This window comes from Bombus affinis, chromosome 7 (assembly GCF_024516045.1).
Source record: "Bombus affinis isolate iyBomAffi1 chromosome 7, iyBomAffi1.2, whole genome shotgun sequence".
Lineage (NCBI taxonomy): Eukaryota > Metazoa > Arthropoda > Insecta > Hymenoptera > Apidae > Bombus > Bombus affinis.
The window spans coordinates 4,862,303-4,886,774 of NC_066350.1; the positions used below are offsets into that span (position 1 = coordinate 4,862,303).

General features: G+C 36.7%; 3 protein-coding genes and 1 pseudogene across 6 annotated transcripts in view; 1 reads left to right on the top strand and 3 right to left on the bottom strand.

Annotated features, from left to right (window-relative positions):
• LOC126918282 (uncharacterized) overlaps window positions 1-4,292 on the bottom strand; it is a 62,102-nt gene extending 57,810 nt beyond the window's left edge. For 2 of the 3 annotated variants that reach the window (XR_007711298.1, XM_050725982.1), the window contains exon 1: window positions 3,990-4,292. The gene's annotated coding sequence lies outside the window, so the exon portion shown is untranslated. Of the gene's footprint in view, window positions 1-152; window positions 3,010-3,989 lie in introns of those variants that run through there. The other variant, XM_050725984.1, reaches the window with a different exon arrangement.
• LOC126918299 (radial spoke head 10 homolog B-like) overlaps window positions 3,058-24,472 on the top strand; it is a 44,966-nt gene continuing 23,551 nt past the window's right edge. The window contains exons 1-3 of one of the 2 annotated variants that reach the window (XM_050726010.1): window positions 3,058-3,792; window positions 11,148-11,283; window positions 12,295-12,412. The gene's annotated coding sequence lies outside the window, so the exon portion shown is untranslated. Of the gene's footprint in view, window positions 3,793-10,775; window positions 10,958-11,147; window positions 11,284-12,294; window positions 12,413-24,472 lie in introns of those variants that run through there. The other variant, XM_050726011.1, reaches the window with a different exon arrangement.
• LOC126918161 (APOBEC1 complementation factor-like) lies at window positions 8,895-10,799 on the bottom strand (annotated as a pseudogene).
• Window positions 18,112-24,095, bottom strand: LOC126918303 (tetraspanin-7-like). Its single transcript, XM_050726017.1, has 5 exons — window positions 23,883-24,095; window positions 22,697-22,885; window positions 22,264-22,434; window positions 21,280-21,411; window positions 18,112-20,877 (listed from the first exon to the last, which is right to left on the bottom strand). Exons 1-5 carry the CDS (start codon window positions 23,958-23,960, stop codon window positions 20,722-20,724), a joined length of 726 nt encoding a protein of 241 aa, XP_050581974.1. The 5' UTR covers window positions 23,961-24,095; the 3' UTR covers window positions 18,112-20,721.

Here is a 24,472-nt window from a genome sequence, read left to right on the forward strand (position 1 = left end):
TGCCTCTGCATAGGTACGCGTGGGATGGAAAGCGGTGTATAGTTAAAACGCAGTGTAATAGACCGAGAGAGCTTACGACGTGCAGCACGTTTTAGGCGTGCAACCTTGTACTAGCTAGCTGTACTCGTATGTGGGTGCAAAGTTATACATACGTGTACGAAATGGACGCAGCTGGCTTAACAAAGGGTGTACGCGGATAATATCGTTGGCGCTGCTTTGCACCGTGTAGCTCGACATCCGTCACACCACAGTGGATACATTCTCCTGTGAATTGCAACTTTTCAGTTTTCTTTTGCCCGTTCGCCGTTTCGTCGATACTCGCGTTTCTAGAATTTCGTATTTCCATCACTCTTCTTTATTTAGTTCTTCATCGGCATCGATCGTCCTTCCTCACGACTTTTACTTTGTTGCGAGTAACCATTCTGTATACCCGCTGCGATACCTGCTGTTTCCTTTGCGAGTTGACTGAATTCCACGATGGTTCAGCCACATTTAGGCGATCAACGCGTTTCGATGGTAATTGGTAATTTGTATTTTTTCTGATTAACTTCTAATCTTTAATCGTATCGTAAGAATCGTATCAGTTTCGATCAACATCGACTGCCACTTTCGTCGTGTTCCACGAATACGTGGAATTTTCAAACGTAGAGAGAATAAAACGAAGCAGATAAAACGAAACTTTGAGATTCGACGCTTCGAGAATCGCCTTCTTCGCTTATATTCCTAATAAAATTTATATTCTGCGTAGGTTACTTTTCCTTCTCTTTCGGCTTACTTCTACAAGTTGCGCCGAATTTTATTCTCACCGACGAAGCCGTTTAAAATGGAATTCTAGTCTGTTTATCTACACGTGGACGTACGTCTGATGTCATGGACAGCAATACGCGACGAAAAGAACTGTCAGATTGGTTTGCAGCGGTAAAGCAACTGACACGCGAAAGCGTCGATCCTATTCGTCCAACTATTAGAGACAAGGCAGAGAGAGCCAGCATAGGACGAAGATGGGTATTTTTTCGTCGATATTTCGCAATTCCAGGAGGCGCGAGCCTTGCGTTCCTCTTCTTTTGTGTCGATTGCTCGTGCACGCGAACCAGCTGCGCGAGACATCGCGCGTTTCCTTCTTTTTAAAATCATTTAGCACATCGACAGCGATGTACTCGTGCTGACGAGATATCGAGTTCGAATGACCCTCGAGCTCGAATGTTCGGTCGATCCATCGGACGAGCGTACACGAGGCAGACAGGCGAAAACAAAAAATGCTTTTCAAATCACGAATCGATGTTTTACGCCACGCCCGATCGAGTTTGAAATTTAATCGGTGCGCTTGAAATACGCGCGTATCGCCGGTTTCGCGTTTAGATCGAGCTTTAACACCGTCTAGTCGTAACCGTCGAGTTTGGCCTGTTGATTCGATTCGATGTTGATTCGATTCGATGCTGATTCGATTCGATGGTGATTCAAGGGTGGAAAAATGTTAAAACGATCAAGACGATCAAGACGATCCAGACGACAAAGTAAGTGAGCAATTAAGTCGCTACAAGTAGTGGCCGCTACGGACGAACGGACCGGGATAACTTTAAATAATACGTCTATTTTACATTACGTAAAATACGAAACGAACGATTAATCGGTTGAATTACCATATACTATCATAGTATAGAAATATCTCTGCGATTGGTGTTTCTTTTCCTGAATCTGTTTGGAAAATTACAACTCCAACAAAATGCTCGTCGCTTTCACGCGTATCTTCGACCTAAGTCTAAGTAAACGTTTGAAGGAAAATTTAAAACCTTTTAACGTAAGAATTTCATGTATACGAAATCTGTGGATTTTATTAGTCTACTTGCGTCAAACTTGCGTTGAAAGGTAGGTGGGATTTTGGATCAAATATTTGAACTTTCCGATGAAAGATGGCAAAAGTACGGTAATTGGCTAATCTCGACGCTTTTACGTAACCGAGAATGTCTCGATGAATAAAATATGAGAAAAATGTTTGAAATCGATCTTTGAAACGGACGCTGTGAATATTTAAAGAATTTAATTTGAGGATAAAGGATACCTTTACTGCATTGTAGTAAAAATAAAAGAGGAAAGAAAAAGAAAATAAAAAGGGAATAAAAAGAAAAGAAGAAAGAAAAAGGAAAAGAACGATATATCTGCACTTGTGCTGGCCTTAAATTCAGGAATTCACGCGTATGCTTCTTTTTTCCTTAAATATCGATCCTACTCGCTCTGACTAGACCATAAACTCCGCTATTCCGCAAGACGTGTGCTGAGCTTTCGGATCTCGTTTACCAAGTTCGTCGATCGAGATAGAGGGGATTTCGGACGGTGGCCGAAGAAGATGGAAATGAAACTACGAGATGGAAGAAATCCGGATTAGGGTTGATTAGGAAAAGCGTCCTACCAAAGGAAAAATAATTTATCCAACGTTTGCCTTATTTTAGTTTGTTCCACCCACTCGTAAGCAAATTCTGATTCTACGTTTATTTACGACCACTATTTTTATTAAGTATCAGAAATTACCATTGTTTTTTATTTAATTCCTCTTTATCTATTTATTTTGTTTCCTTTGATTAATTTTTCTACGGTCTTTGAAGTTATATCTTACGAAACTATTAAGACTCATTTTCTCTAAGTAAGCAAACTTCTGTTCTTGATGACAACGATTTCGATGATTTTTTATGCAACTTTTTATCCCTGTGTATCTAACAAAGTTTACAAGTAAGAAGCAGAAGTACTCGAAGGCGGAAGACATTTTCCGTGTCAAAGCGTATCGTTATCCTCGAGTACCGAACGAATACGTACGTTAACCTTATTAACGTTTACCTTGAACTTCACTTTTAGCTTTTTGTTACGTACACGATGGCCTTTAAACGCCTAGGAAACAGTTTTATTCGATTCTTGCATGACTGGGAACAATTTTTTCCCTCGATCTTCGATCAAGGCAAATCCCTCGATTTACGTACGAATTTAAATTCTCTCGTATAATTCTCGTGGTCGAATGGTGTTTTTCGAAAAACTTTCAAGGCGAACGTCGAACTTTGTCCGATTTTCCCAAATGCACCAACATCTGTTCACAGACATTCGCTCACAGACAACGTGTCCACGACAACAGGTTTTAAAACAGGTGCACTAAAACGAACGATGAGTTTTCGGTTGAAAAGACGTTACGCTGGAAGATGCACAAAGTACAACTTGCTGGTCGAATATTCACGAGAGTGCGGGTATCGCGTTCAAAACGTACGAAAGAAGGGAAAGAGCTTGATCGCTCGATGGAAGTAGCGTGCCGTATAGATAGAACTGTCGTCCTGTTAGCGAAAAAAAGAAGAGGAAAAGAAAGAGAAGAACGGCCTGGCAAAGCTGGTCGGGCGCTCTTACCGATCGACTCGCGCACGAAAAGAAGAACATTCGCCACGAGGTCACGTTGCACCCCGTCTTCCATCCACTATCATCCGTTACAATGTATGCGCGTTTACGTATGTGCGCGTGCCGTCGCGTTCCTAATCACCCTGTTTCACGGTTAATCAGCCGAGTGGCCGGAACACGGAGAAGGTCAGAGAATAGGGTGAGGCGCAAAACAGAGGAGACGAGATAGCTAAGACAGACAGAGAAGAAGATCGAACAACGGATAAAACGAGAAGGACGAAGATGCAGAGAAAGGGAGACAAAAATTGTTGCAGGAAGACACAGAAAGAGGCCACTACTGATACGAAAAGAGGAAGCGAGCGAGAGCAACGTGAACGAGAAACAACGAGAGACAGACAGATACGGAGAGAAGGATTCGTGCTAGTTAGTATAACATGTATTACGTGTAGCACAGAGGAGAAAGAGAGAGAGAGACAGAGAGACAGAGAGACAGAGAGACAGAGAGAGAGAGAGAGAGAGAGAGAGAGAGAGAGAGAGAGAGAAAGAGGATGAGAGGGCGGGAGGGTGGAGGAGAGGAGAGAGCGCATATCACAGTTAAGTGCTCTCGATATATATCGCACCTGATCAATTAAGCTGCTTATCACGCCGAAATCACTGGTTAGGCTGCCGGCACTCCATCCACCCCTTTTCAACGACAATTATCTCGTGTATCGTTCGATCGGCCCGCGATTCTTTCTCTTGATCGACGTCGGCGACATTTCTGCCCACGTTTCGCGTCTCACACGGTGCGTCTATTGTTGGTTTACGCGACGGTATGATAAACAGGTGGAGTCTGTCTCGAGGCAAGGGTGACCAGAACGGTCGCAACGAGCCTTCCACCCTAGCGAGTCCCGCTCCTCGCACGACTGACTGAAGCCTAGAATCGAGGCTTGCAACCAACCCTCCGCCCCCACGACCCTTCACCCCTTTCAAACGTTGGGGAGGCCACGCAAGTGGCGCCACGAGCTTGCAAAACCTCGCCTCATCCCCTTCTGCCCATCCATTCTGCATCCTACCATCGAACGCTGCTCTCATCTACGGGATGGCGCGCGCGGTTAAATTCTGGCATCCTCGGGATCCTCGTGATAGCACGGTTTACATCGTTTGGCCCATCGGACCGCGATCATTTTCATTTCGTTCGACTATACCGGCTCGTCCGTATCGTATAATTCCCCGTGTCTTCGTTACAACCGGCAAGAAATATTTTTCCTTTTTGTATCCCTATCCCCCTTCTTCCTCTACCCCAACCTGCCCTTGATTAATGCTTATAATTGTCAAAAGAGATTGCTCCTAGTATCCTCAACGACGACGAACCCTCTTTATTTTACAATTTGCAGCACCATCTAACGTGTGTTATATCTGTCGAGCTTACTTGCAACAGGGAATTCCAAAATTTCTATATCGAACGTTGATTCGCGTTAATAATTATCGATCGAATTTAATAACTGATCGATAATTTGTCGTTCGTTCGAATTGTCTTGTCCGTAACGATCCACTCTGCGCGTCTCGTTGATAAGTCGTTGATCGTCCAATTGATCCGAGGAGATCCTGTGAGACTGTTGTTTAGCGCACGCTTGACACGGATATCGGCCGATGATTGTTCGAGAATCGTTCCGCAATCAGTAGTTCGAGAGATACTTGGTATCGCGCTACTCCATGTCCATTGCACGTTACACGGTAATTTACTTTTCGTTTTGTATGAGAGCAAATTCATCCGTGGAACAACGATATCGAGCGCTCGCTTGCGATATAAACGGTGAAAGGGATAAAACGTTCCACGAGTTGTCGCGTGCATTTTGTACTTCGTTGTTCGAGTTAGGTTCGACGTAGCTCTGTCGGTAATGAAATTGCGTGCATTTCGTGCACGGTCTTCTCCAGCCGCTTTTTTCGTCGCACCGTTTTCATTCAGCCACCTTCTTCGACGCGTTCCTTTCTCTCTCTCTCTCTCCTTCTTTCTTTCTTCCAGCAACAACCACCTGTAACCCCCCAACCCACCCCACCCCCCCGGAGACAGACGTTCGTTTCAAAGTGTACGTCCTCTCCTCCTTCTATCATCTTCCTTTAGCCACCCTCCTCTCTTACACTTAGCCTTGGCGGCCCTTTCCGCTCTTGGTTCGATCGACTGGATCGCAAATCGCACCAGACGATCCATCAAAAGACCATGCAGCCATACAGTACCCTCTTTCTCCTTCGTTTACCCGTGACTATCGACAGCACTTTCCAACTTATCTTTTTCTCAACGTAGTGTACATAATTTTCGACTTGGGAACTTTCATACTTTATAGAACGTGAATGAGAAAAAGGCGAACCGATTACCCTTATAAATGAGAGATAATGTTAAAAAAAATTGGATAAATGTAGTTTTTCCACAAACGAAATAAAACTGCGATACGTTACATGCGTATTTAATCCTTTTGAAGGATATTGTTATGAATTTTTAAGTACTGATTGACTACGTGTGTACCTATAAATATTTTAATCCAAATATGCGTAATGTATTATATTATCTCTTCGGAAGGATGATTGCAAGATAATTTTATTATTAATTTCACTGCTATCCTTTCCTATTACTCTTGCTAATTTCAATCTCCAAAAATTTCAGCTTGTATTAACACTAACATCGGAAAACGCACGAACTTTACCGTCAAAATGTAATTTTATTTTCTCATTTGTATCGCTTTTCCTTAAAGTTGCCCGAATCTTAAAAATTAGGTTAGGTGTTCGAAATGATTTCTAGCACCAAATAGCAACTGCCTGATGAATCGATTTTGTTGCTATCCTCGAAAGTTTTTCATTTAAATCTTCTAACTTCTTTTCCATTTATTTTGTCGGACCTTTCGTAGATGGAATATATCAATCTTGCGTGGCAATCCATCAAAAGAGCTTGCGATGCGCCTCAGTGTGTTTTCGGCACGTTTATTTGTTGCCATGTACATCGTTTCTTTAACAACGTGTTTCCCTCATGGAGGAAGCAGTATAGCGTGCCCTTTTTCGCGGTATTCGTGGCTTGATAAAACATCCAAGGTTTAAATAAATTTTGCCCGTTGGCGTCCACGCGATCGAAAGATTTTTCTTATTTTTTCTAAAGGCTTGCGCGTTCGTATAACATAGAGATTTCTGTATTTGGCTACAAAGTTGCAACGTTATCACTTCGCGAATAGATCGAACCTTTATTTCTCTGTATGCGTAACTTTGAAAAATTGAAGTTCCTACAAAAAAACGTGATCGAATGCAACTCCGCTTCTATGTGTATGTATAGAAGCCTGTGGTTTCGAGAATCTGTCTTTTCTCAAATTTCGAATCGCTGATATTACATGTGTTTCTTTAATATTAATCCACAAGATGCATCCTGCCTGTTTAACTTCTGTCCTCTCCCCCCTCCCTCTCTCTCTCTTTCTCATTCTCTCTCTCTCTCTCTCTCTCTCTCTCTCTCGCTTGTTTGACGTGGCCATCATTTGTTTGGGAATTTAAAAAAGAGCATGACTGATTACCGCGCTGATTGGCAGTGGACAAAGACCACGATATATCCTTTGCGCGAATCTGATCATCGTACTACGATACACGGTTAAAACGAGAGAGAAATGTGACAAAAGTTGTAATAAAAAGTGCTTCATTCAGTACACGTATCGAAATTGAAAAACTGTCGACTCGGTGCCTCACCGCGTTACTGTTGTTGTTGTTGTTGATATTATTGAAGTGCTGCACCATGCGGTCAAGTACTGAGGTTAACCAAAGCTAGCGTATACAAGAACCTATAAAATTAGGCATCTGCCCTGTTCGGTTGCACAATAGCATAAACAAGAACCTGTTTTAATTGTACGGTTCTGCATAGAAGAGTTCGTAGCCACTTTTCCATCAGAGATAGGCAAGTAGATAGTGACAAAATCGCGCGATAATAAAATTAATTGCCAGTTGCTTAAAAAAGAGACATTGATTGTATACTGGATTTTCTTTAGAGAAGAAAAGAGAATATTCTATTCCGATGCAATAATTTTAATATATTTCTTATACGCGACAATGTTTTAGATGTAACGTTGGACCTACTTTCATGGCGATAATGTTTTCGTTATAGTAAAACTTAAATGTCAGTTTTTTATTAGTAAATCGGTGAACGGCCAATAACATTTCAGACAAAATGTATGTCTGGTATTTGTCTTACATGCGTGTTCATTTACATAGACGATAGAAACAAAAAAGCCAATCGATTATAGGCGAGATGCAACGACACAAACACGTAACGATTAATTTGTGTAATTAATCACGCTTTTTATCCATCTTACTCGAGTTTATTAATTCCGTAAATTTTGACAAACAAAGTATGAAACAAATATGGAGAGAGATGATATTTGAGACTGAAATAGAAATCACTAACTTATTATGTGTAATTTTACTGATTTTCGCAAATTATTATCACATATCCGATTAACTTTTTAATCAGTAGTACGTATATGTATAGTTCAATTCATACCTGCGGTGACATTAACTAAACATGTATTTAAAATATATGTCTAACGTAGAGAACCTGCGGTTACTAGATTTTCAGAATTCAATCTTTTAGTAGATTACTTTTAAAAAATATGCTTATTAGAACATTTCATTTTAAACGATCGTTAAAAATGTGCTTTATATTTATAATTGAATGAAATTATAAATATACTCTGATCAATATTTTTGTACAAACGCATTTTGAACATTTGCTTGAAATTTATTTCGATAATGAAAACTTTCCGTTAAAATCTTAATTTTGTGTCAGAAATGCAAAAGTGCATTTATGTTTGTAATATTTCCTTTATACCTTTGTCATCGTGCTTTCGCCTCTTTACGTTATATATATAATATCAATGACCTTTGCATGTTCAACTATAAAAATCATTCAACGAAAGTAATTTGTTTAATTATAATATATTTCCCCATTCCAGCTGAATGGCAACCCAACCACAAGATTACTGTCTAGCATCTAGCTTTTGTTCCATGCAATAGTGCTCGTTTTCCCGTAGCATTGTTTAAGAACAGGCAAAAAAATATTCATAAAACATAGCTATATATACTAGCCACCATCTCTCTTTTTACAAGCTTTTAAAAAATTCGTTAGATTATCGTTAATTATTTATTTTGAAGTCTAGTTACGAAACAAGGAAACACAGAAATAAATTTTCATACGTTCGAAACTTCGAAAAGAACGGAGATTTCGAGATAAAGAATTATAGGAATCGTGAAATTGGTATCAATTACATTTTCGAAGAACGTATCGTGCGTTGAATTACGCAAAAATTAGCTGGATATATCTGTTATTTCTAGAAAATATTCCTATTTGGTATACTCACCGAAATCCTGGAACGTAGAAGCTATCAATTGATACGTCTTTGTCCATGCAGCAACAATAGCGTTTTGCTTCGTTGGTATTGATTCTCCGAGATATTTGGACAGAATATGGGCTTGTCTAACAATAGTTATCTAAGAAAATGCAGGAAACAGATAATAGATAATCAGAAACTGGAAAAAATATGTTCGGGAAATAGAAACAAATATAAATAAATGTGATCGTATATACTTACTTTACATATAAAAGTAAGCCCATTCGCTGCGCGCAAACGGTTAAAGTGACAAGTAACGTTAAACTTTCCTCTAATGAAATTTTGTAAAGCGGTTGTATGTATCGAGGTTATATCGAGTGCATCGTTGGCGTTCGTGTCCACGATATTCTTAAACTTTCGTCTTGCCATCGCGGTTGCTCTATGATCTTTGAACTCGACGAATATGAATCCACGATTCAACGTTTTGTCATGTACACTTGGATACAGACACATATCAGTGATACCTTCGAGGATCTTGTTCTTTCCTGTAGAAATTCTTGCTTTCATTTGTTCTTAGATACACCACCGAAGAAAAGTCGGCGATTATCAACCGACTTAACGACGCTGATACGATGTCCATGTCTGATTTCATAACCGTCATGTTTTGCGCACGCGCTTCTCGCTACTTTTGAATCATTGAACGAGGCGAATGCATATCCGCGAGTTGTACCAAAAAATCATTCGCAATCCGATCAAACGACCGACTATTTTAAGCATCAGTATTAATTCCACCTCGTAACAATCTCGTAGAAGACGGCCAAGAAACAATTTCAGCATCTTTCACGCGTTGCTTTTCACCACGAATGATTTCTCAAGCAGTTAAGCGGCGTTGTCCATTTTCTTGTATCAATTCGTGTTTCGTTTCTTGCAACATTTCCAATAACCTGATCATCAACTGGCACTCTTCCACAGCATTTTCCCGCGTTTTCTTAGTTATATCCATCATGAAGCGAAATAAAGAACTTTTATCACAAATTTATGCACAAAGAAAATACAATCTAAATAAGCGGACTGTCGAGAACTAACTGATCTTCCTAAGCTCTTTTCCTTATTCCCTTCTTCCTTTTGCTTATTCACACAACCATACAGAATTCGTTGATATACTCATGTGATGGAACTTTATTCCTCAAATGGACCAATCGCAGTGATCAAAGCGTCTTACTGCCAATACAGCCACATGTTCTCAGATAGAAGAAGATAGCAAAAACATCTACAGTTAACTCGGGTTGAAAATGCAGGTATAGATATACATATGTACATCACAGGAGAGAGAACACGTATCCTATATTACATTTCACATTGTCTATAGTCTATAGCGTTAAACAAGTAAATGGATTAGTAGACTTACTTATGCTCACTATGAAATTACTATGGAAATTAGCATTATGGTAATATGAATACAGTCCTGACCTCTAAAAACTATAAAAATTAATGAATTCTAAGTAGATAATTATAATAGAAAAATCATCGACTATGAACTTGGTAACAATTGCCTATTTTTGTATGTGTATATGATCTTCCGAAAGTATTGATTGCAATTTATATAAACAGTATCAAAAATTGTGACAGGAATTTATTTGCTACTCAAACGTTGTATCAAATAGATTACAAAATTAACTAGCATAGTTGTAGAATGCGGACAGAGTGGGCAAGGACTATTACAATTAGAGCGCTTACCTAACCGACAATCTCTGCCCATTTTATTTATTATCCGTTTATTATCTTTTGATAATAATTACATTATGACGTATTACGTATACTAAATTTCTAAACGCAGATATCCAGGTTTCGAATTCATAAATTTTGTTCATGTGATTATATTAGCTTACGCTTACTTTACTTACGTGTTTAGTTTCTACGCGCATCTTCGCGTTTCACAATCAGTTTAACGTATTATTTCTTTATTTGAAACATAATACCCTCGCCATCGAAACTATGTCCTTTCCAGGAATATAACGACTCTTATCGCCTAAGTATATGTATGTATACGTTCGACCTACCAGAGGGCCTCCTCGCCCCACTCCTTACCAATTGAAATTACCTAAGTAAACAATGGTGCAGCCAGGGGGTCAGTCTAGTGTCGAAAGTGGAAGCGATTAGACGCGTTTTAGTGTCACTCTGCGATAGGTGTTGATTATTTTATTGCGTAGGAAATGCTTTGTGCTAGCAATTGTTAGTGTATTCGTTTAACTAAGGTACATTCTTATTCAATAATTTAATAAAATTCCTCGTACTCTAGTATTTGATTATCTTTTTTTCTTCGATCGGTCTTTCTTTCCCTTTTTCTTTTTTTTGTTATGTACCGATAGCTCGAATATCAAGCTATCAAGATGCAATTTAACCTTGATTGTTTCATTATATTTTAATATTTCCTCTTTTGTGCAGATTATTGCTTGGTTGCGAGGGAAACTTCGGAGCATTAATAGAAAGATACTGCGAAATTCGAAAGGACGAGAAGAAAGTCAAGACGGCGCCATCGCAGCGATCGATGATAAATGTGATAACTGTTCGTCGGAATGTGGTAATATTTCATTTATTCTAAGAAAAGCAAACGTATACATACGTTTGTTTTCTCTACTTAATTAGATAATTGGTAACATTTATTCAATATCTAATTGACTTCGTTTCTCATACTCGAAAAAACTCATATTTCGTAATATTGACGTAATTAATATGTAATATAACAAGTTCTAAATTCACGGTTTATTAAGAATACCAAGATGAAAAAGGCAAGATTAGAGAAATTCCTTTTTTTATTTCGAAGAAATTAAATAAATTGTTTAACATTAATTGGACATAGATTTTCTGGCTTTTGTTCCATTTGAGTAAGAAATTCAAATTATATTTTCATTTTGCTTCGTTACTCGTAAATCGACTATGAAAAATTGTTATTTCGACTTTTTCGATGGGTTTCACTACATTCGAGAAAGTACATTATCACAGACAGGTTTAAACAGGCTCTGCGCATTGCGTTTTGTTCGTATTGCGCAGCTTTGTTTAACTGTCAGTAGAAACGCGCCATGTTTTATTAGAACGAAGTCATATAATACGCGAAGTATTTGAACCTATAATGGTAGACATTCGATTTGATAGATAATTGTTACAAATTGATCGTATTATGAAATATTCATATATATATTTGACAATAGTAGAAAATAGTACATTTTCTTTCGTATTCTTGGTATGATTTTAATATTTATGTTTTTGTATTCTTGATATAATATAGCGTACTGTCTGTGGTAAATGGATAATAATTAATTCGGCAACACGCAGTATAATCACAGTAAAATCAGTTCTAATTGCATCCAGAGTATCCGTTAATGTTCACTGTAGAGATACATATTTTATAATATTCCGAAATTCGTTGATTCGATACGATCGACTTCTTTACGACTTGCCGCGACTGTCAATTTCCGCTGTTCGCGACTTATTATTGTATTTATTATATTTGTCTATTACGTAATAATTATAAAGTATAAAATATTGTCTTCAACAATAAACTGTATATATATTGTTCTATCTTTTGTTACAGGTATTACACAACCTGTACTTTCACCATAAGGTTTGATAATTCTTCCAGGATGACAGCCTTCATGATGGTTTCTTCTGAAGTACATCAACATCGTCGACATCGTTCTTCGTGTGTAACTGTGAGTCGCATGCTTTTTTTGTCCCTCCAGTCGCTCAATCATGTCGTAGGACAAAAGATCCAAATCGACACGAGCGGCTGGTTGTATTACGTAGAATTTTTTACGAACAAAGTGACCGCGCGTATTTATCATACCCGTGGGTGGTAGTACGTATTTCCTTTTTGTGTGTTTTATTTACTAGTTCAGGATAGATCTTCTTGCACATCGCGATTTTTAGCAGTATGAATAAAGTTGTGTAATATTAATAATTGATTAATTAATTACGAATGATCATGAATGAAGACAAATATATTCATGCAGATATAAGTACGCGTATGAATAAAATGTGAATATTTGAATATTTAGTCACGATCGTAGCTAGCTTCATTAAATAGTTTCATTGATTTCTGTATGAGTGAAGACGACATAGCTTTTTATCTTGTAGCTCTTTTCGAGTAAAATATCTTTCTCAATTCTCAAAAGCTTAAAAAGGTGTCATTGCATTTCTTGAAGTTTATCTTACGATATTAAACGATATTAAATGCGTTTAATTGTACGTTAGGACGAACAATTATTAGACATATTCGTAATCGTAAGATGTGTCGGTCGGTATCATCGGCTGGACCACGTCCTATGGATAAGGTAGAGTAGGTAAAGCGACTTGTTTTATAAGCAAGGCTGTGATCCTGTGTTCCAAATTTTATTAGTTGTCGGTACTTTTCAACGCGTGAGTTTTTATCGTCTTAACTTTTCACGTCTGAATTTTTATCATCTTAACCGCGTCTTATCGAAACTTTGAAATTGTAGTTTTTGGGAAAAATAAACTTTCACGATTCGCGATTATAGGAAGTAAGATAGGAAAGCACTTGTTTTTCACTTCTTTTTATTTCATAATTTTATGAGAAAATTATTCTCCTATTCTCTTTGATTTTATTGCTGATTCTCTTATTTGATTTTATTGCTATTCTCTTTCTATATATTAATTTAAATACTGTATATGGCCACAATATAGCGGACGTTGCTACGATGCCTTGATCAGCGGTAAGTGAAAAACTAGTGGACAGCGTGAACAATAATCTTAAACGTACAATTAGTGGTAAAGACGGTTTCACGATCGATGTATGTATATTGTGGCTTATTAATATACTGAATGTTTGACTGTTTAAATACTTTGGTGACTTTTGAGAAATGTATGATTCTAGTAAGTATCTCGTAATTTTTATATATGTTTTGAGATGCGTTTCAAATTTTACCGATATAATCAGTGATTATTAATCACGATAATCGTGTCTCGTTGGTATTACAAAGTGCACATTTCAAAATGTTTTGTATAATATATAGAATAGAAGTTTGTAGGAAGATTAGTAGGATTTTATCTTAATTCTACTTGCCAGTACGATAACCTCACTTTGCTTCTTTAAAACATAATACGCCCATTGCTGAAAACATGATTTAATTAAACCCGACTAATTGACAGAGAGATGTTAGATATTACCATGTCGTTTAATATTTGTAACCTGCCTGTCTGTTGTGTGCTCTGTCGCTTCTGTTTCATTCAACTGATCGCGTTTATTTACTACATGAGTGATTATTTCCAACAAGAGCGCTATTACCGCGAACTGATAACAATACGATTTTTCTTTCGAAATCGGTATCAATTTTATGAAATGAATTAATCATTTTATTAACCTTACTAATTTTATTTCTTAATTGTATTATTTAAATATGAGGGAGTAAAGTAAATAAAAGAGACCGTAACTTGATCGTTACGTTCGATTCTTTTCACTTAAGTAATTCTGTCCTGGTTAAAGAGCTTCTTCTCTGTAATTTAACCCCCGCAATTACTGGTTGTGTCGACCCTCTAACCATAAAATGTCGGACGTCTGAGCGTAAAATAAATTTGGTCCAGGTTCTCCGTTAGAGAAATCTGCCTATTTTTATCAATCGGCTTGAAATAAATCAGCAGAAGTTTTTGACAAAGTTTCGATACTTTATCAGAGAATAGAACGGTTTTGCTTGAATTTAACAAGACTCGAAATAATGGGAATAGGTTCGACTTGATAGGAAATATCGAAGGGTTGAAAGACAAGTGAAATTAGTTGAGAAAACAAATCAAGTTCTTTACTATTGGTTTGTTCGTTAAATCCGAAATTTTCTGTCGAATTTATACAGAAAACTTTTTATCGTCTTTCTCTATAAAATAGATACTTTGAGGGATTGTTTTTTAAAGATTACTCTTCTTTTGAATTTCATTGCATTCTTACTTATACGTGTGATATTTTAACCTAAGACCTAAATTAATGATCAATCTAAAATAATAACGTCATGTATATTCTAAAAGACGAGCAATGAATGCAGTTTATATTTTTACGTTGTTTCGACCGGTGAATCGTACGAGACAAATTTTAGAACGCTTAGGCGACATTCCGCCTAGTGTTCTTAACCTCTTAGGTACAGTTGAATTTTGTGCGGGGTTGTTTCTCTGTACGGCATAGTATGACGCGAATTACGCCTAAACGATACAGCACTGTAATGCTGTTCTTTCTACGTAAGCACATTGGAACGAAGTCCTTGATAATTAAGTTATAATTTTTCTTAAAGATACGATGCTTTAATAATCTTATACTTTAACTTTAACAGTTAATAATACAATTGAGTGTGCTATATTTTAAAGCACGGTACGACACATAGGCCCGCGTCACAATTTTCACACTCATGGCGCAATAGTGTTTCTCAAATTGCTCTTCGTTTTCTATTTTGAAGCGACATTTTGTGCTTGAAGATTCTAAAAAATTATAAGGAAAAGGAGCATCTAATAATGATATATTTATTTTAACGAAAAGCAACAATTAATACCTGACACTGGCATATCAAAAACAAAGATTATATATTTTGTCTGTATATTGTTAACACTGTTATAAAACATTGTGAAGGCAAACAATTGTGATGCGAGACAAATGAAAAAGATCATTTAATTCAAACGACGAGTCAGTAGAGTGAGCCATTATGTATATATATGGGAAAAATGAAAAATTACTTAAAATCAGTCAGAAACGAACTAGTATGCGGGCTGAACCCTTTCGCTTCGGTAGTCCAGTCCGCCGAAGTACTGTCACTGAACGGAAACGCGCGCCAGAAATACGCACAGTGTGCGTGGTTGCTGTATATACGTTTTAAATAACAATAATTCTTGTAAAAACCGTATATGAAATACCGTTTCACTGTCAATGGATTTAATAGATTTTTTTAACATGAAACAGTATACGATCGTTTGAATGTTTGAAACATATTGCGTGATTTCAACAATGAGTAACTTTAAGAAGTGATTAATCCAACATGTCAATGAAATCAACGGGAAATGTTCTGCTGATAACGAAAAAATATATTATTGACTATAGATAGCACTTGTATATGCATCATTTGGATGCCGGATATATGCGGCGCTCGTACCCACAGATCATCTTGCGAGTACCGCCTATAAGCAGCACTCAAAGCGAAAGGGTTAAAGACGACGGGTTAAATATATTGAAATACTATATTTATTATAATGAAATATAATTATACATATATTATAATATATACATGTATATATATTTTTAAATATTTGAATATAATACGAATATAATAAATACATGTGTAGTATCAAAAAGAGGGGGGTGTACGCTTTGTTACGCTGCGAGGCTTTAGTATGGGTCGCGTTTCTGGCCGTCGCTCGTGGTCCTACAATGTCGCAGGCGGATCGCCTTATCTGCCCGATAAGGGGCATACAATGTATCGACGAGCGCATAGTTGTCGCCAAGCAGCGACTTCCAGAAACGTCGATTTCGGTCTGTTGTTTCATCCACAAAGAAGGTGGCATACGTGATTATAGGCGCGAACGGTGGCGTGATCCGACCGTAGTGGGGGGTCGTCTCCCCGAGAAGACTAAGAAATAATCTAAGGTCAAGTCAGTCCTTTTTGAAGACTCTAAGAGCGCACGTCGAGAGGTCGGGTGTATAAAGCCGCTAAGTCGAACGAACATTGACATTGTTTATCACTGAATAATCTGTCACGCTTTATCATTATATTCATCGTTATTGAATACACAAGCTATATCAACTAGTTAGAAATAAAGCATCCTTACTTGTCCTTACTCTAGACCTATTTAAGATACTACACATGTATAATTTGTTTTTTGTTATTTGTAAGATTTAATAGTTTATGTATATGTGAAATCTATTTGTGACTGTTTGTGAGCGACGATGTTCGTTTAATTTGAGCTTTAAATAACACCTGTGCTTAAAGGCACCTGTGCAGAAACAGAGGATTTACGTATATCAAATTTCTTGCGCACTTTAACACGTACGGTATATCGTATATTAACGTAAATAATTTTTCAAATTTCTGTAAAACAATATATCAAATAAGTCTTATCGTATGTGTATAATTCAACAATGTACAATTGACAATCACTTCTATTCGGTTAACAATTCATTTCTTTAATATATTAGTCTAAACTTGTTTTAAATGTTTGGAGACAGAAACATTTAGACGAGAAACATCTGTATACTACGTACATGGAATTTTGTTTAATTACATACGAATACGAATACGAATACGAATATGAGCAATGCAAAGATAAAACTATAGTAAGCCATTTTTGAAGCACGTAAAACATAGTCGTGTCCTTTCAACAAAAAAGCAAAATGATAAAATTGATGATAAAATTTGTCATCTTATTTTCTTATGCGACGAAATATAGATCAATGTACTACGTGCATATGTATATCTAGAAATATAGTTTTTTCTTTTTTTTTCCTTTTATTTTTTTTATACGTGGGGAAATCGTCATGGACACCCCGCCGTACTTCTGGGAAGCGGCGGGGTAGTGTCGGACTTACCGACTAAAATTCCACGGTAGTCTACCTAACGCTTAATAGGAGTTTCCTGGGACCATCTAGAAATATAGTCTATAATCTATCTAACGAAATGGAATGTTAGAAAACAGAATGTTTTTCATATATATATGTCGGAGATGAAAGAGCACCTACGGGAAAATTGGAGAAATCTATTTTTCTCACGAACGACGCGGCCCGATGGCGACTTTCTCTTAAGGGCGGCTAGCACCCTTCCCCAACCATCAACATGGAAATTGACCAATTAACAGTAACTCCAATTTCCCTCACTTTCCGAATGAAGACTTTTCTCCACGAATCCGATGATCTCGTGCCCTTAGACACACCCATCATAGTTTTCCTCGACAGCGTCACCGTGATGGAGAGACACTCTTTCGTACGATTTTAACGACGATACAAGTAATTCTCCGGTACGTAGTGCTTGTTCTGTGGCGACCTGAATATAACTTAGACTTCCACGAAGTATACACGTTCGACATCCCGTTGACCGCGGATTCGTTACCGGACCCGAGGCCATTGTCATAGCGCCGCGAGTATCTAACATTGTGATTAATTACCAACGCTGTAATACCACTCACTTGTGCCAATAAACTCTACCATTGTTACACCGCATCGATGGCCAATATCAACGAAGATTCATCGAACATCTCCACCCCCAATCCTATCATCCAGCCGACATATATATTATGTGTGTGTGCGCGCGCGCGCGCGCGTGTATGCGCGCGCGCGCGCGCGTGTGTGTGACATATAATCGAACGATCTTAATTCTCCATTAAATATTGTATAGACGTAAATAACGTACAACGTAGTTCTCAAGAATAATAATTCTCTGCAACAACTTATATATGTATTTATATGCGCATAAAAATATACATTACACATGTCGCAAAGTTGTAAGAACAAGAAAGATCGATGTATCTCTGGAAAAAAAAACTGTTTCTGCCATTTTCTGACATATTAATCAGAACGGAATGAAATAAAATTCTTAATAAAAGATAACGTAAAAAATACAAAATGATAAAAGTATTTTTTAAACATATTTTTATCCGTATACACGTACATGCGTATATATATCTGTATAAGATGGGAAAATCACAATTATCGAAAAATAAGTTGTTTGTTTGTTTCCTCTCTAACGTGAAAATATTGTTTGGGATTTGGAGTGGCCGTCTCGTTTATAACTCGGACAGCACATCTCCCTTTTTTGGGAAAGTCCGAATTGCCTTTCCCAAAATTTGATTTTCCCAAAAAAGGGAGATGTGCTGTCCGAATCATAAACAGACGGCCACTCCAAATCCCGAACAAATATAATGCTGAAAGATAATATACTATCGTAGTCGAAAGGAGATACCATGTGAAACAGGTAATAATTCGACTGGAATTACGGTAAAATTATGATGGCGTGTCTTGCGGCACAATGTAGCACCGTTATGAGGTAAATGTTCGCTATAAGATAGATATATACCAACATATATGCGTATACATGCATACATATATGCATACATACATACATACACACATACATACATAAATACATACATACATACATACATACATACATACATACATACATATATCACAAGGCAATCGCGTCACCTTTTTTATATTTAGGAAATCATCAACCATTAATAATCAAATTTTAGCCAACGATGTAACATTTTAGACGTAGTTGATACACGCAACTAACAAGTAAGCTAACAACTATCGCAAGCAGAACAAAGTAATTACGTTAAATCTCTAAATATTATTATTAAATAGTACCGCTAAACTGATAGTAGTAAATAGTATGTTTGGTTTTATTAAAAATATGAACACACAAATATGAAAAGTTTGTAAAAATTAGTGTAAACATGAGTCTTGTTTAATAATAAAAATAGAATTTGAAATTGTATCTTCAAGCCTTTCGCGTATTACTGTAATTAACGGATCTTTCTCTTGCCAGTTATATCTGGTTATTCGTCGATCGATCATTATGGTACATTGATGTTTCGCATCGTAATTGTACTTATCAAATGGACGTTACTTTGCCTTCTAGTCTTTAAACGTGTTCAATATTTGCGAAATATATTCCGAAATATTTTCTGACAATTTCTGAATATTAAACTGTATCGAGCTACAAACGTTAGTTTATGCTGTTTATATTTGTATTTTCTTAATTTAAAGGTTAAAGATACTTGATAAATGAACTCATTAGTTATACTCAAAATGATAAAACAATAGGAAAAAGTAGGGGTACTATCGATGATAACAAAAGAGCGTATAGATTATGCAGGTATATCCATAAAATATACACTTGAAAAGATATATACTTACACGATATTTCATACATGCATGTAATTTCATTTACCTTATATAAATACCTTTAAATTACGTTGTTCGAAAGTATTATCGTACTTGAGGTTTTCTTGGAATTGGCTATTCTGCTTTATTAGATAGAATATTTTTCAACACAACGATCTAAATAATTAATAAGATCCGTTCCATCTAGTTGGATTATATTTCAGTTTATTTTATGGAATTATGTATGTTCTTCTGTGCGCTCTTATCGTTGCAAGATTGAACGGGCAATTTATTATGCGATTAACTGCATAACGAAATATTAGGATCATCAATCAGACGCAGTTATCGACTTGCTCATTTTCATCGACTTAATTAAAAAAAAAATACAATCAAATTTGCGCTAATTAGACGCATCGAAGAACTCGTATCTTTTTCTTTAATTAACCTCGATAATCGTGGATCTGTTTTTCATGAAATGTGAATTCTTTCTTCATGCAAACGCGCATATTTTATCGTATTTGATATTCTTCATTCCCGTCTTTTCCTACGATTGTGTTTTCTTTCTTGTGCAACTATGCACGGGACGCAATAACTGTTTATGTTCTTACAAGAATCTTATGAGAATCCAACGTGACAATAAAGATGTTTAAAAGGTTTTTACAACATATACGGATAATAATAACATGTAGACGCTTGTAATATGTAAAAAATGGTCAATTGCCCGTTTCTTCGAAGGATGGGAATGATTAAATTCTGAGAAAAATGTCGAACGTGTAACTCTTTAACACGTTTTACGTAGTGTGCAGATCCACGTTGAATTTTTCATTCGAATCGCTGAGATTTTCAACGTATCTGTATTTATAAGCGTAAGAAGTAATAGCAAGATACATGCTCGCTTGGAGCTCAAACGGTGTGCGTAGGATGGAACGTGTCGAAAGAAGTTGTCGTAAAAAACGGAAGAGAGATTCGTATTTGCCTATTTGAATTTAATCGTTTCGTAGTAAAACTTTGGTTGTTTGCACCGCTTAAGCGTAATAAGAAAAATAACAGTCCCGTTCTTTCCGAAATTTTGTTACAAATTGTAATTGTACAACTTTCGAACGTTGTGCATTTTTCTTACCGATACGACGAGCTTTTCTGCAACCGGCGCAAATTCTAAGCAACCTGCTCGTACTTGACTTTATTAATGTTGCTAGCTAAGCAACAGGCTAAGAAGACCCCTATAAGCGGAAAGAATGCTACGCCGACTGCTATTCCAGCGACCAAGCCGATGTTGCCGTTTATCAGTCGTAACACACGAGTGTAGCAGCCCTGAAAATTTTCATTTGAATTATTGTAACTTTTTGCTCTGAACAACTTATCGTTCCTATGATTAGCTTGAAATTATAAGAAACGTGCCTGAATCATTGTACGTATGCATAAATTACGTACTACGTATCTGATGAAATGTTTCGTTATAGAATAATATAATATGCGCGAGTGTAGATGCGCTACTTTTGCACTCTTTTACTTTGTCCGACAATGTAAGATGAGTGATAAGAAACAAAGTATATTCGTAAATATCTTTGTTACAACAAGGTTGTGTTGTTCGAAGAGGCACGCGTGACGTACGAACAAAATCTTTCTCAACGTAATTTGTATTTCTAAATCGTTATTTCTAGATTCTTTATAAAACTTTCGCTAATTACTATATCGCTTTCGTTTTTATCTTACCTGGGTATAAATGTCGTTTACGTCATTAACGTTACACTCATATTCTGCCACTTTGCAGCAAGACAGTGGAATTTGCATCGGTGGAAATATATCGGCCCAATCTGTGAAACCTCTGTTACCGCAGCAATGCAACTAAAATCAGAGTCCACCACTTATGCAACGATTCAGTCTGTTTATAGTGGAGCCGGCAATATGGATCATCGAGGTGCAGACGAATTGTTCATCGTTCAATTTCTTGGAGAAACGAAAGTGTCGGTTCCTGTTTCCTGTTGCCGCGTCTAAAGGAACTTACACCTACGAGGCTTTCATTGTCCAAATACCGTTTATTTCGTTCGGTTCAGCTCTGAATAGCATGAGGATAAAACGAGCGCTGTACCTTTAGCGATCCATGTTGCCGCCCACACGAGTCTCTTAGTAAGTGCACTCTTTTGTACGCATAATTTTCTTTATTTTGCTATACAATATACCAATCTCTTGGCGGCTGTTTCGGTGTTTCGTATGGCTCCCACGTTTCTCATATATTAGTAAGGGATTTTACTAATCGAAATATCTCCGTTGCTTTTAATGGTTAAGGAAAAGTACGCTAGCTACGTAGTACGTAATATTAAAATTATAGAATTTGCTCTTCAGAAGAAGTGATATACGTTTTAGGTTTGATTTGATTGAACGGATGTTACATTAGCTTCTATTAGTTGTATCAGTGCCACAGATAGCTGTATACTTAAACACCTCTGGCAATACAAATAGTAGGTAATTACCGTTTTTTACAATGTCTTTTTGTAAAAATATCTATTATATAAAATAATATATCATACATATAAAATAATACATAATGAAATTAACTAGGTAATTTAAGTATCGATGAATATAAATTACGTAGAGTAAGAGAGCAATATTGAATAAAATAATTTAAAAGAATTAAACAAAAATAATTTGTTCTGTAGTTATTTTGCATTTGTAAATAGTAAATATACGTTCGCTTACTGTGGACTGCATAGTGTCGATGTGGATGGTCTTGGTCTCGTCGTGCCTATAGGCAGACATTGTTTGATTGAGATCGTGGTCGAATTTTTCATTTAAATTGGTACGGTAAGCATAAATCGATGCACCAGCCGCAAGTTCCAGTAATGCAACGATAGCTAAGAATGCACCGTACTGCAAACAAAATCTTTTAGTAAATAGCTTGTAAAGTGAAATTCCATTCTGTAAGGCTAATGATATGATTAATTATAGATTTAACAAGTCAACGTATTTAAGGACAACGGATTTTCTAATCGAATCGATGATACGCGTTTGGTAGAAATCAAGAAATTTATTCATACGGTTTGAAATGCAAGTAGTGGCACAACTTGTGGAGGTGAATGTGACAGAGATTTCCCGTAAATAACAAAGTAGCAAGTAAGTATAATTCGCTTACCAGGAATAAGAGGGCTGGATGGCCACGAGTTGTGCAACAGCAAGCGAGCGTCGCTGTCAAAGTTAAAATACCGCCCAGACAAGCCAATGCCAATAAAGCTGCCCTGCTGTTCTCGGGACTTACGTCCATGTAATCGTGAAGTTGAATTCGCATCCAAATTCCGATGCACAGTAGCAATATGCCAAATACCTAAGTGATGTACACAAATGATTTACATAAATTTTACTTATGTGTACTATCAAACCAAATGGAAAAAGATGGTATCTTGTCCAGTCGAGTTGTAATTCAAATTATCTATCTTTCCCTAAAGTAACTATTATAGTAATTAATTATTGGAACGTCAAATAATACAATTATTACTGGTACAACGTACAAATATTTTATTTTTTACATATATAGTAACTGATATTTTTAGTAAAATAATGAGTTTTACTTAATTTAGCTTAATTCGAACATATGTTATACGATTAATGATTTGTCAGGGAAAAAGCTTACGATAAGGTTGACGATAACGTTCATCTACGTAAGAACAGGATGTTGATAGCACGAATAACGTATACACACCGATAACAAACCAAATGATATCTCGCTGGTGCGAAGCAATAAATTTTGTTCATTTTTCCAACTAAATAACAAATATTCAACAATATTAAGTTTAACCAAGTAAGCAAATTCTATACTAAAATGCCAACTTGATCGTGTAACTAAACTCGTTGAATACACTCTTGTCTTGTTACGCTAATAAAACGTAATTTTATCTTTAACAGCTCCGATACTTTCAGTCGTTGTCAAACAATTTCAAACTATCGCAAAGTATCTTTGCCTATTAATTTTCAATGTTTATTGATAATTTCACATCAATTTGTTGCAGATTTCCACGAAACATCGGTAAACTCTCTTTGAAATGTTCTTGTTCGCAGAAAAATCACCATGATTGCCCTAATGATTCGAACAACTGTAAAACTGTTGCATCATCTTTCGAACTTACTTTCTATGTCCTTTCTACGTAAAAATAACGAACGATAAAAGAATGGAATAAGGATAAGTTGAATGGGGAAAGACGTTCGAATAACGCTGTGACATCAAAACGATAATATATTGTGCAACAGTTGGGTGAAAGGTATTCCAAGGTTTTCTCGAGTCTACGTGTCAAGGGTGGATTACAGCAAAAGAAACAGCCTCTTACCCACAAAACACAGTTGAACAGCATCAGCAAGCCTTTCATGCAAGCCATCGTGGCCACTGTTTCCCAATCCTTCGTCATGTTGATCGATTTTGAAATTATTTTCTATTCTCGTAGTCGAATTCGTGTCCTACGATTCAATTTTCGGAGTGTACTACGCACTACACTCTCGAAACAAGTGAGAAGTCGATCGATTTGCAGCAGGGTTGCACGAGTTTACGTGTTTGCGTGCGTGGCTAACCCCACCAACCGTGCATGCGCTCTGTGGCATCCGTCCGTCCTGTTTTAACAGCTTCTACCAATAAAACAGAACACGATTTCCGTGTTAAAATTATTTTAGAATAGATAAAATTTTAATTACACGTAGTTTCTTCGAAACGCGATGCGGGTTACTGTCCGAAAGTTTGCGATCATGTATTAGATGAGAATGAATTTACACTTTCTAATGGAAGATTACGCAGCTAAATGTAGATCGTTTGAGATTACGAATCTGTAAATAAAATCAATTTTATCAAAATTAATGTTGCACGCGTATGTAGTTTTCTTGTTAGCGAATAGATGATTTAATATTAAAAAGAAAAATTCACCTTTGA

Excerpts from the sequence above, each read along its gene's own strand:
- LOC126918303 (XM_050726017.1), bottom strand. The coding sequence starts at position 23,960 with ATGACGAAGGATTGGGAAACAGTGGCCACGATGGCTTGCATGAAAGGC. Across the intron at positions 22,435-22,696 it reads ATCCAGCCCTCTTATTCCTG|TACGGTGCATTCTTAGCTAT; the intron begins GTAAGCGAATTA and ends TTTTGTTTGCAG. Across the intron at positions 20,878-21,279 it reads TAAACGACATTTATACCCAG|GGCTGCTACACTCGTGTGTT; the intron begins GTAAGATAAAAA and ends GAAAATTTTCAG.